The sequence below is a fragment of the Nipponia nippon genome, unplaced genomic scaffold (genome assembly GCF_047370975.1).
Source record: "Nipponia nippon isolate SJK-2023a ecotype South Korea unplaced genomic scaffold, ASM4737097v1 scaffold_7, whole genome shotgun sequence".
NCBI classification, from domain to species: domain Eukaryota; kingdom Metazoa; phylum Chordata; class Aves; order Pelecaniformes; family Threskiornithidae; genus Nipponia; species Nipponia nippon.
In genome coordinates, this window is record NW_028262391.1 from 32,465,215 (window position 1) to 32,478,285 (window position 13,071).

The window sequence follows — 13,071 nt, forward strand, 5'->3', positions numbered from 1 at the left end:
AGGCGAGGCAGCTTCACCTCCCACCCTGGGGCACGCTCGTCCCTGAGCCGAGCTGGCAGATCCCCGCCTGCTGCCACCCATGAGATGCTGCCACCCCTTTCCAGTCCCTTTTTTCTTTCCTTCTGGAAAGCTTCACCCTCAAACCCACAACGTATTCATGCCATACTCCACCTCCCAGCCTGTCCCTCTGCTTTCAGAGGTCTAGGGATGCCCAGCGGGACCATCTTCTCCCAAATTTGCCTTCCCTATGGGGAGGACACAAAGGCTCATCCACTTCTAGGACAGCAACCTGCTCCTCAGCCATGCTTCTAGGTGCAAAAGCACTTTTACTTCTTCATCTTAAAGCAAAGCAATGGGGAAGAAAGGGGAAGGGCGAGCGCAGGGACCACGGCTCCCGTCTCTCTGCAAGCTGTGCGCACCCTGAACCGGATCAGCCTCTCCCGGCTCCTGTTGTCACAGCTTTGCGCCCGCTCCTTTAACCTATTTTATTTGCAGCAAAGAGAAATTATAGGGGGAGAAATAAGGCGCTTGTCAGTTTTCTTGAAAATTAGGCCACAGCTGTCAGCCTGAAAGGGAAGTGTACGTCTCAAAGGAAGGATCTGCTGCTGCTTTACACATCTCCCCCCCCTCCCCAGCCAGCCCCTACCCTTCCTCCCCTTCAAAATAGAGGATGCTTGCCTGAAAATGTCACTGCGCGGTGTAAGTTCCCCTCTGGGGTCAGTCTCTGGAGGGCTCGGTTGAATGGGAGTCGTTCCCCTCAGCTGGGGAGGTGGGCTGGAGCCAGGGTTTCAGCCCTGCCAGGCCCATGCTGTAACGCTGCTGCCTGTGCCTCCTGCCTGGGCTGGAAGCCCCAGGAGTCCAGAGCGAGGCTTGTATTTGCCGTCCATTTTGCCGTCGAGTCGTCAGCAGGTTTAAAAGTTGGAGAAGAAATGTCTTGGGGGTTATATTTTTTTGCTTTTCTGGAGGATTCAGAGGGGAAAAGCTGCCTGTTTTCCAGGTGAGCCTCCTGTAGATGCTCAGATGTTCCTACAGCATCTTGTAAGCTTTGCAGGTCCTCGATGACTGCATGCTTGTGGGCAGGATAGCTTTATCCATAGGTCACTGTAAGGTTTCCTCAAGGAAGCTCCTGGGACACACTAACTTGGGCAGCTGGAGGTTGGTGCTGGATGCAGGCTTCCCCTTGGAGAAGTTGTCGCATTCATCTGTGTTACGCGTAAGAGTTGGGCAATGCCTTGGGCTGAGTGGACCATTAAGTTTCCAAATCTAGTTATCTTTTAGCTTCTAGCCCATCCCAGAGGATATTAGTGGTTGATCATCTTCTGTGCTGAAGATGATCAGAAGAAACTGAAGAAGTCTGAAGAAACTCTTCCTTCTCCTTGGTACAGTCCTGTTTCCCTGTTCGGTCCTGTTCAGTATGGAGCTGTGGGTATTTCACCGATCATGTAAGTGCCCGGAGGTGTTGGATATCTGCTTTATAAACTGAAGGTGACCTCTTCGAAGGGCGCTGTTTTCCAGGCAGTCAACGTCCAGGGTGGGGACAAGGCTGGGTTCACCACGAGTCAAGGTGGACATGCCCAGGAGGTGACTTGCAGCTTTGGTAGGTGGGTGGGCAGTGTGGAAGCCATCCTGCCAGCTGGGACAGGGACCTCCCGGCGGTCCCCGTGTCCAAGGGGAGCATCAGGAGGAGCAGAAGCCAAGGGCTGAGGCTCTGCAGGACTGAGATGCTGTTTCACCAACTGAAGGGCAGAAGGTTTGAGCATGGCTCTGCTCATGTCCATGGCAGTTCTCAAACCACTGGTACATCGTCTGTGCCCAGCACAGCATCGCCAAGCCACCCCTGGGGCAACAAGTGGCTCCAAGTACAGAGAGTGTTCAGGGCATCTGGATTTGGGCTGCTTTCCCCGGGAAATTGGGATCGTGCAATCACACCCTGGGATTCTTCATCTTTCCCCATCCTGTGAGCATCTCCTGGCTGTTAGAATCGAGCCTGGCAGCATAAGTATGCAAGAGGTTTGGTTTCTGTGAGCTCACCAGACTTGTATAGAGACCCCTGGGTTTCAACTTGGCAGTCCTAAATTTTCCATCCAGTGGGAAGAACCTCTTGGGAAGTCCCCATGCATGGGTGGCCCACGATGTCCCTGAGTTGGCTTTTTGCCCTGGCTGCTGTCTCCAAAAGCCTGGCAGTGTTGGGTCCGGGGAGCTGCTGGCTTTCCCCTGGCTGGGCGTTGCTTGTCCCACCTGTGGAAAGGGGCTCTGGTTTGCAGAGGGGAGCAGAGATGAGCGCTTACAGCAGCACCGTGCTCCTCTCGGGGATTCCCCTTGCTTGCTCCGGGGCTGCTGAGGGTCCCTGGGGAGCACGTTATGGAGGAGACGGCCCCGGCCCAGTGCCAAGCTGGCACCACGGCTCCTTCAGCAGTTGTCACGCTGATGGCTTCTGCTGAGCAGACGCTCTGTGGGAGGGTTTTCTTGTTTGCAGTGAAACACTCTGCACCTTTCCCTTTTCAAGCAAAGGCATTATAGGGCTTGTCTCTGGCTTCCTGAGGTCCGCATGGCTTCTCCCAGGTTCTGCACATCTCTGGTTCATGGCTTTCACCAAGTTTCCTGGGGGAACTTGATAACCATCCCGAGAAACCGGGGCTGGCAAGGTTGAAAAGAAAATTCAGGCTTTGTTGCACATTAAACTAGGTCTCCCCCAAACGCCCCCACCCTTCCCGCTCCCCTTCCTGGTTGACCTGACGTCTCAAAGAGCAGGACCTGAACATCAGGACATCGCGAAGAGTCCAAAAGCCACATGAAGAAGGAGGTGTGAGTCCAGCTTTTGCTCATGTTGTCTTCTTGGCTGGAGCTGGCTCTTTGCTCACCTGGGGTGAGCCATGACGGCTCCCAGCTCCAGAGTTGCCCTTCCCAAGGACTTGTCTATGCTCTTCTGGGCTCTACTTGGCCAGGTTGTACTTCATGGCTTCCCACGTCCAGCAGATGCTGATGCTCCACCATGTATCTTGCTCCATCTCGGTGCCTGCAAGCCCATCACCAGGAGACAGACTCCACTGGGTCCTCTTTGCCTGTTGATGAGGACCTGAGCTCATTAGGGAAATGTGCTGGCAGAGGCTTGCTTTGAGATGGGAACGGGTGGCTGGGAGAGAGGAGATTGAGCAGGCAGAGGGTCCCTCTTCTCCTCAGACCCGCCTCCTGCAGAAGGAGCCCCACTGCTCCTAAACTTCCCAAACCCTTCGCAGTCCCTTACATTAAATGAATTTCGAAAGCAGGAGCTGCTGGGGTTGCCATGGTTTCCCTTGCCCAGAGGAGCTGGAGCCTGGATTCAGCAAAGGCAGGGAGAAAAATGGAGGACTGGGATTTACTTCACTGCCGTGGTGGGGAAGGACGGGTGAACGGCACCCTCCTGCCTTCCCGCTCTCTCTCTTCCCTCTCCCCTCCGTCCTAATTTTATCTGTGCTTCCTCTGCAAATTCCTAAAGGATTCCAGCTGCTGGGCCGGGCCAGGGATGCTGCTTTTCCCGGCAGGAAGATTTCAGGGGTACTGGCACAGGCATCACAGGGGCTGCAGGTCCCCCAGGCAGGCGGGTCAAGCCAGGGCAGCTCATGGGGAGGAAGGGTGGCAGAAAGCCTTGGGGAGGAGAGGGGAAGGGAGCAGAGGAACAGGAGGGTGGGGAGGAAGGATGGAGGGGCTCTGCCCTCCTCGCAGCCATGGGAGAGGCAGTGGTCTGGCCCCGTGAGCCGAAAAGTGGGGCAGAGCCCCTTGGAGCATCGCTCCCCCCCGCCTCGCCTGGCTCCTTCCCTGACTCCGGCTCTGTCCCAGTTGCTGGAAGTGGAACGAGACACAATCCTCTCCCTGCTGGGGCCCTGTGTCTGCCCAGGGCTAATAAAACGAATCACTGGTGCTTAATGAAGAAGCACCTGCTTAATTGAACGCAGTGGGACAGTGCTCAGCATGGCCGGGTGACGGAAGGGGGCCAGCAGCGCTCCCCCTCCGAGGCTCCCTGCAGGTCCCAGCAGAGGAGACAGTGTCTCCATCCACAGTGGGGCTGGATTTCATCTTTTTTTTTTTTGTAATTTTATGGAAAACCAGACTTTTACCTCCTTTGAGCAAGCATCGGGCTGCCCTGACCCTTTTCCACCCCGTTCCTGCATGGTGGATCTGGGCAGGGGATGGGGCTGAAGCGGTTAAAGGGGCGAGCGGGTGGGATGGGAGCTCCGACAGCTCCCTGAGACGATGATGTTTAGATTAGCCGGGTTTCCAGGCATCGTGCTGTCAAAGCAAGAGGGCTGTGAGGGCCGCCAGGGCTTGCCCTTAATTGGAGATGTGGCTCTGAAGCTGCCCCATTGCTCTGACGTCCCCTGGGCTCCGGCGCACGGCCCCGCTGCAGCTCCCTGCCCTGGGGCTTTTGGCTTGTCCTCGTAAGAGGCCATCCCATCCCGCCCCACCAGTCATTACTGTGATGGGAATTTCTTGCGATTGACATTGCTCAGTGGTCGCCGTATCGGGGTGGGCTGTGGTGCTTAATGGGGTGCAGCTGGGGTGCAGCTCAGGGACGCGGGGGGGACCCCAGGGTGGCATGGTGATGCAAAGCTGGTGATGACCTCCTTGGCTCTTCCCTTGGTCAGCATCGGCTTGCCGAGGGGTTCTTTAGGTGAGGGGAAGGGCAGAGCGCTGTCCCGTCCCCACGGCAGGGGCTGGAGGTGACCCCCTGGGTCCCCCACTGCGGCTTGGCCCCATCCGAGGCAATGGGCAAGAGGGGGTGTCCCCCATTGCCATGCTGCAGGCAGGCGCTGCCTCCCATCTGCCCACAGCCACATTCCTTGGCTCCGTTGGAAAGGCTTGAATAACCCTTTTAATTTAAGGAGTTAAATTTTAATGGCCTAAATACCGCACTTCATTATTGCCGCCATGTGCCTGCGCTGACGGCTGCCTAACGTCTCGGCGATGCGGTGCAGTGATGCTCTGTGGCTGCTGTTTCCCCAGGGACGCTTCTTCTTCCCCTCCTCTCCCCCACCAGGAGGTCCCTGGGGACTCGCTGGGTCCCTGTGGGCAAGGGGATGGGCAAGGGGATGTACGTCACCCACGAGGATGTAGGGAGAGCCCTGGGGAGAGGCGTCTCACTTTGGGGGGGATTAGCCAGCTCCTTCCATTGTCACATCAAAGCGCGTGCAGGTGGATGGATGGGTGAGCCACAGCCAGCCCTATTAGTAACTGGGGTTTTAAGTCATGCAGCTGGGCTGTGTGTGTATATATATATATATTTATGGGGTGTATATGTCTGGGGTGTACGTATCTGGGGTATGGCTCCCGCTTGCTGTCCTTTCTGCCCTGTCCCCTTCCGCAACTGCATCTCGGCTGCTCCAACTAACGTTTGGAGCCACCTGTCCCCTGTACGGCCCTGTCCCCTCCCTCCTCCCAGCCAGCCTCGCGTTCCCCTCGTGCCATTGAAGCCTCCCAAGGGATCGGCTCCGGGGGACCCCTCCCGTCCCACCCGCGGCCGCCCGGCACTGGCAGTTGGGCTCAGCTGCTGGCTGCTGTCACGGAGGCTGGCAGCTGCATGGTTGGCCAGTTGTCCCCTCCTTTGGGGACCACTTTTGGGATCTGCCAACCAAGGGGCTTCAGGGGGGAGTCTGGGGTCTCTGGCTGTATTGGGGGAGGCTGCTGAGCACTGGCAAACTCGTTCTGCTGGTGGTTCCTGGAGAGCCCCTGCCTGGGGGCAGCTGGAGGGTACGGTGCCCAGGTGGGGCAGGGGGTGACATGGCTTCTGCTCAGGGGGATGGAATCTGCACGGCTGCTCCTTTAACACCCTGAAGGTTTCCAGTTTCCCAGTGCCACCGAAAGGAGGGGGAACAAACCCAACCCTTTCCTGCTAATCAAAACCAGGCCTGAAATTAGAAAGCGGCTCGCGTTCAGCCCCCCGCTTGCTGGGAGCGCAGCGTTAGCCAGCCAAATGTCAGAGCTCCTATTTATGGAAAGCAAGAGCCTCCTTTTCCACAGAGGAGCGTCGGAGAAGGGACCCGACTGGCATCCTTACTGTGGGCAGACAAGGGCAGCTCCGGAGGTTACTGAATTGCCCTCGACACTTGCCGGCACCGTTTTTGGTTTGGCTGAGCTTGTTTGAGCTCTTTTTGTAGCCTTTTTGCCTGGAAGGTGTAAAACACTGGCTCCTTGCTGGCCCCGAGCAGCTGGCAGCAGTGCAGAAGAGCCAGTCCCCAGCTGTACCAGCACACCAGGGGCACCTTGCAACTGGGGGTGAAACTGTCCCGGTGTTTCTCCCTGGAGGACCCATCCCCTCTTTGGGCACAGTAAATCATCCTGCTTCATGGTCCAAGTAGCCAGTGCCTGCTCCGGCACAACTGCTGGAAGAAGCTCGCCATGGATGGGGCATCCAGTTATCCCCTTTTACTGGAGAAGGGTAGGATGGAGCCAGGCTGGGTTTGCTTTGCTGCAGCTGGCAATGACCGGATCCTGCCTGCAATGCTGAGCTATTGATTTGCTTTTGGCTCCATCAGGCTGGACTAAAAGCCTCTGCCTTCCCCTTCCCTCCCTTGATGCTTCGCTTTCCCATTGCTCTCCCTCCTCCAGCCAGCCCGCGTCCAAGCGGCGAGAAATCGGGGAAGCGTTTTCATCCCCATGAATGCAGCTGGTTACGTAAGAATAATTGGGATAAATGAGCTTATTTATCGCGGCCCGTTCCATTTTAATGGGGTCCAGAGCAATCGCCGGGTTGGGTTATGTAAAAGCCCACACAGAGCATCTCATTGTCCGGCAGCGGCCATGCGGGATGCGGGAGCTGACGATGGAGAGGAGCCGGGGCTGGGCGAGGAGGGGATGGGTTGCTTGGCAGAACTGGGAGGAAGATGGGGGGTTTCTTCCTCCATGTGTTGGCAGGGAAAATCCATTTCTTCATTGCCCGTCCACCTCCTGCATCCTTAACACACCAGGCTATGGTCTTTGGTGTCTCTCTGTAGCCATATAGTCTTCCACCAGTCCTTCCCTGCAGGGACATCTGGAAACTTGCCTCCTTCCTCTTCCTCACCCCAGGAGGTGAAGATGTGACCCTGGGGGGGTTCAGGTGTGCCTCCCACCTCCCAGCCAAACTGAGATGCACTGAGCAGCTAGCAAATGCCTCTCGCCCAGCCACTGAAGTCGGTGCTCCTTGTTTTGCCTCCTAAACCCTTCTGAGATGCCTCCAGGGGGATTTGGTTGCCAGCTGAGATTATCTGGTGGGGAACAGTGCTTGGTAGGAGTTGGGGGAAAGCAGAGATGCTCTGGGGGATGCCAGCATCTCCCCTGGTGCCGAGGTTCCCCACCAGCCCATGGCAGAGATGCAGGGACCCAGAGAGCATCCCAGTTTCAGGAGAAGCTGGGGAGCTGGGTGGGCTCCCCCAGGTCTCCCCGATACAGGCACCACAGAGCTGAGCCAGTGCTGGGCAGTGTTTCAGGTCTCCTCAGACAAAGACCCAAGAACACAGGAGGCTGGAGAAAAAACAGGAAATCCCCAAATCCAAACAAATGCAGAAGAAAAAAAAAAGAAAAAAAAATCTGGTTTTTGGTTTCTGGTCTAAAATGTTGAAAACCTTGGGAATGCCTCAAGGTTTGTTAAGCAGGACATTCCTGCCGTGACCCGCCGGGCCCGGCCAGGCACATCGGCGTGGGCCGCGGCGCCAGCTACACTGTGTTTTGGGGAGAGCGCTGTCGGTGGGGTGTACGGCGGAGCAGAGGCATCTTCCAGCTTCACCAGCTGGAGCTCCGGAGCCCCTCGGCACCAGATCTTATGGGAGCCAGAGCGTGGAGGAGTTCAAAGAGCAACAGGGCAGGTTACTGGAAGAAAGGGGGGCTGTAGATGGAAAGGCTCCAGGGCTCCCAAGTTGTACAGTGCCAGGAGGGAGTGGTTTGTCCCAGTGGCCATGCTCGCTCCCTACCAGTTCCCTGGTGTTGGGTGGATACTGGTCTGACTGGACCATCACATGCCATCTGTAACCACGCTGCTGCATGCTCCCTGCAGTTGTCAGGGTGGAAAGTTATGCTGAAACCTCTCGAGGGAGGCCACTGGGAGGCTTGAGGTGGCAACAAGCCACAGTGGTGGGTGCTGGCGAGGTCCCAGAGCAGCACGACCAGGGATGTGTCTTAGCCCAGCTATTTTTTTTGGCCTTGCCGTGGTGTGAATAGGTGCACCCTCCAAATGCAGAGCCTGGTATTACCCTGCAGCAGCTCCACTCCGGTGCCACCACACTCGCCCAGCCTCTGGTGTGCCCGTATCTGTCATCCCTGGTCCTCTCTGCAGGAAGAGGGTGATGCACAGGCTCAGGTCAGGGTCTCTGCTGTGCTCGTTAACCATCCTTTCTCTCCTCTGTGATACGCAGGCAGCTTTGTCTACTTCTGAATGCAGAAAACATCTTCCACTCCATGGCAGACATACTGCTTCGGGAAGAGGACCTCAAGTTCGCCTCTACCATGGTCCATACCCTAAACACCATCCTGCTGACCTCCTCCGAGCTCTTCCAGCTGAGGAACCAACTGAAGGACCTGAAGACCCCGGTATGGGCAGCGGGAGCAGGCTTAGGAGGACATAATGGCATCAGCAGGGACCTGGGGACATGTCTTGCTGCTCGGTCTCCTCCTGGCAAGTCCCAGGGCTGGAGCTCAGGTGCCCGGGGCAGCCCCTTCATTCATCCTCTCTTCAGGAGTTGAGGGGGGCTTGGAGCACGTGCCCAACTCTTGCTTTTCTCCCCCGGGATGGGAACAGGCTCCCCGAGCCCTCGAGCAGCTGCCGCCTCCCTCCCTCCCTCCGCCCCGACACGGGCCAGGGGACAGGTGACAGCGGGAGCAGAGCCCCCCAGTCCCTCAGCTGTCCCTGCCAGGAACGCGTCTGTGGGGTTTGCCGAGCAGCTGCCACCAGCACCAGTGACATCTCCTGTCTTCTCCTCCTCCTTATGCTGAAGGCCAGCTATGCAGTGGTGTCACCTTGGGCGCAACAGCCACCGTCCTCCAGCCCCTTGTCCCTCAGTGGACACAGCACCCCCAAGGGCCACCCCGTCACACTGCCACCCCAAAACCCACCTGGTCTCCATCTCCCGAGGCTGCTGGGCTCATGCCAGTGCCAGGTGGACTTGGTGGGTCCAGAAATGTCCCTTTGTGTCTGGGTGGCACTTGCCAGCCCGGTGGGTTCGTGTCGGGGACGTGGGGGTCTCCGTGCCACATCCTTGATCCCACTGGTGACCTGACCCCAATGGCTTCCTCTTTCCCCAGGAAAGCCGTAACCTCTTCTGCTGCCTGTACCGGTCCTGGTGTCACAACCCTGTGACAACCGTGTCCCTCTGCTTCCTTACCCAGAACTACAAGCATGCCTACGACCTCATCCAGAAATTGTATCCTTTGGGAGTTTTCTGTGAGGCCAGTTCCCCAGGCTGGCCCCTGGCCCCTCTGTGGCCACCAAGGTCACCCTGCGGGCCAGCCTAACCTCCTGGCTGCAGCCCATCATTACCAGGGCGGCGTCCCTGCGATGAGAGGGCAGGGCAGCCTGTGCTGGGCGCACGCCAGCTCCCTTCCCCTTGTGTCATCCTTATTTTTTGTGGCATAAAAAGAGAATAGCGTGCACCGGCTGAGACCTGACCTTACCCTGCCCACAAGGGGAAGCTCCTCAGCATCCTCTTCCTCCCAGGAAGGTGAAGGCTTTGGCCTCCTGGCCTGATGAGGAGCAGGCAGCGCCCGGTGCGGTGCGGTTCCCAGTGAGCTCACCGTCTGCCTGGAGCAGAATGATTATTTTCATATGCTGGCAAACCCCGAGCCTCCCTGAGTAGCTTTCCATATGAAGAAGCTTAATAACGCGCTCGGGTTCTCTTCCCGGTGCATGCCGGCATTTCTCCTGGGGGACAAGAGTGCTCGGCATCGCCTCCGTGCCATCCTGGTGGGCCAGGGGGGTAAAAGCAAGCGTCCTCCTTTGCACCATCTACCTGCCTGCTCTCTGGCTAGGCAAGCTGACAGCTTTTTGGGCAGCCTGCCTTTTCCCCCATCCCTGCCTGTTCATCCTGTTTCCTTCCATCGTCCCTTGGCCACCCTGCAGACCTTTCAGCCCTGCCTGTGTATCAGCCCTGCCCGTTCCCTGCCTGCTTGCTTCCCGCGGGAGCTGCTGGTGCAGGGAGGGTTTGGCAGAGCCACAGTCCACGCCGAGCATCACCCGGCTGAGCCATCTGCTGCTGCCAGGCCACCCTTTTCCAAGGGAACGTCCTTAACGGCCGCATCCAGTGGGGATCTGGAGGTCACCGTGGATTTCCTCACCGAGGTGGACAAGCTGGTGCAGCTCATCGAGTGCCCCATATTCACATGTAAGGAGGAAACCCCGTGTGGGGCAGGGGCGGCGCGCGGTGCTCCCCCACCCCAAGCGTGTCCCCCTCCCTGCTCCTTCATCGCAAGCGGCAGCTGCCACACGAATAAATAGAGCAGAAGTTATGAGACTTCTTGCCGGGAGGTTTGCCGAGTGCTGGAGCTGCCCGCCAGGGCCAGGCGCACTGGCAGCACCGGGGGGGGGCTGCTCGCCCCCCAGATATAGGTTAAGGGAGCGAGCGGACCTGGCACCAAACAAAGGGATGGGGGAAGGATGGGGTGGGCCTGGACCATGCTGAGCATCGCCACGGGCAGGGCACGGGTAGGGTATCGGCTGCGGGGAGCCGCATGTGCCACCCTTGGAGATGCGGGATGGTGTCGCAGGTGCTGCTGGGGCCCTTAGCAAGAAAAAACGTGGGGTTTTTTTCTGGAAAAGGAGCATAAGCCCATAAAACCAGAGATGCTTCTCTCTCCAGATCTGGCCCCCCAGCCCCAGGAATGTGTCCCCCGCATTGGGTAACGCAGCCAGGGCCTGGCTGGGGGCTCAGGGCCATGGCGGTGGGAGCCGGGATGGGGAGGGGGGGATGTGGCGGGGTGACCTGTGACCATGGGGGGGTTTCTTGTGATGGTGTTCAGCTGCCCCTGGGTTCCTTCTCCCTGGAGATGGAGCTGGGCGTTGGGGGCATTGGGAAATGTCCCAAAAAGGACTTCGGGAGGGGACTGTATAGGTCCAGGGCTATTTCAGGGAATACCTGGGGGAATATTTGGAGGCATATATTTGAGGGAAGAGGGTTAGAGCAGCTAGGCAATGGAGATGTGGGCTGGCCCGTGGTCACGCTTCCTCCCGTGGTGCCCTGTGCTTCATCCCGAGGATGACTTTCCTTCGCACCATGCAAGGTGGGAACGATTCCTTGAGGGTTCCCGATCCCACTCACCTTAATCTCCAAGTCTTGGCGTGGGGGACAGACATGCCCCCCCCCATGGAGCAGCATCCCTGGGCATGAGTCCTTTCGCAGAGAGACACCAGAGGTGCTAGTGCCAACCAGGAGGTGAGCTGCTGGGGCAGGGACCTCTCGCCCCATCCCCTGGGCTGCCCCAGGTGGGACCTCAGGTGTCTGTAGGGCTTCAGAAGGCCCTTCTACCCCTGAACACCACGAGGGATGGAGCAAGAAGGTGGTTTCCCCTCTGCCAAGCAACGCCATGGCCCAGCACACGTAACCATCAGGGCCGAGTGGAGAGGATCCCTTCTGCTCCAGAGAGTCCCCAGGAGGGTGTCACCCAGCCCTTCTGACATGTGATGCCCCAAGGCGGGTAATTCTGCTAATCCCTCAGAAGCTGAGAAGCAATTTCATGTTGCACATGTGTCCTCAGGCAGACAGCATGGACAGGCTCGAGGATGAGCAGCAGCAGGGATGGGAGACTGGGGAGCCGTCTGCCCCCTTCCCTAGCTGGCAGCGGGGGGCTGTGGTGAGGAGAGGTGCTTCTGGCATGTGTGGGACACGAAGATGGATGAGTTAATGCAACGGGAGAGGCTGCTGGTGCCATGCAGGTGCCCCTCAGGTTGGCTGGCAGAGGCTTACAGCCTCCCCAGGACCATCAGCTGGGTTGGGAGGAACCTGCTATTGGGGCTGGAGGCAAAATGCATTTTACCCACCTCCCCATCTTCTTCCTCCCCTTTTCCAGATCTCCGCCTGCAGCTGCTGGATGTGAAGAACAACCCCTACCTGATCAAGGCTCTCTATGGCCTGCTGATGCTGCTGCCCCAGAGCAGTGCCTTCCAGCTCCTCTCCCACCGCCTGCAGTGCGTGCCCAACCCTGAGCTCATGCAGACAGCGTAAGTGCCACGGGGACAGACCCCCAGCATCGGGGCTGGGCCAGCCGTCCCCACCGCAGCCGAGCATCCCCACAATCCCAGGCTCAGCCCCGTGCTCTTCTTTCGCCCTGCGGTTCCTTTGCGGCCGCGGCTGCTCCTTGCCCCGTGGCCGAGAACATTGGCTCGGGGGGGGTTTTGTGTCTATATTTGGTAACCCTGGGAGGGCTGTGCCTCATCCACAGGCATTTGGCATCCGGGATGGAAAATTTCACTTGTGGGGTCGCTATGGAAACAAGCAGAGCCGGAAAGGAGGTTTACAGAGAGAGATGCCGGCAGCCGGGGGTGCTCCCAAAGCATCCCCCCCAAGCCTTGCACCCGAAAGGAGCCTGTGTCACCCGTGCATGCCTGGGGGGCTTGCTTCTCCGTCCCCATGCCTGGCCTTCAGGGAGCCATGAGCAGCGATGTGCAAGGGTGGCCTCTCCCTGGGGATCAGCCAAAATCCTCGTGCTCCCTGCCCAGGGATGCAGCCCACCTGGCTCGTTAGATGCCGGTGGTGGGATTTCCTCTCCAGCCCTCAGCTAACGAGCAGGGAGGGTTGATGTTAAAGCTGGGTCGTCCTTTGCAAAGCCCTGAGAACAAAAAGAAGAGCTCCCAGGATGAGCAGGTTTCTGAATTAACCCCCCACCGCCACCACTCCTTGGCTTTTAACAGCTTCCCTGGGCTGGCTTTTATCCCTCGTGGCCTCCAGCGCTGAGCTCATACCCACAACCCGGCACTGATTTTAGTTGGGGGGGCAGATGGGGGGGCTGTATGTGCTTCCTTCCCCCCTTTTATCCCCTCCCTTGGCCCCGGCAGCGGGTTTTTTTTCGAGCAACCAGAGCTGTCAGACGGCGTGAGCATCTGATTAACTCTGACCTACATTCCTTCAAACACCG

The 13,071-nt window shown here is 58.3% G+C and overlaps 1 protein-coding gene across 2 annotated transcripts in view; it reads left to right on the top strand.

Moving 5' to 3' along the window:
• The window catches only part of VAC14 (VAC14 component of PIKFYVE complex), a 67,970-nt gene that overhangs the window by 51,696 nt on the left and 3,203 nt on the right, over positions 1–13,071 (top strand). For both annotated transcript variants that reach the window (XR_015700809.1, XM_087740959.1), the window contains exons 15-18: positions 8,364–8,538; positions 9,250–9,368; positions 10,246–10,325; positions 12,007–12,157. Coding sequence is in view for 1 of the 2 variants with exons in the window: in XM_087740959.1 (XP_087597085.1) it covers positions 8,364–8,538; positions 9,250–9,368; positions 10,246–10,325; positions 12,007–12,157 (525 nt within the window). In the remaining variant the exon portion in view is untranslated. The remainder of the gene's footprint in view (positions 1–8,363; positions 8,539–9,249; positions 9,369–10,245; positions 10,326–12,006; positions 12,158–13,071) is intronic.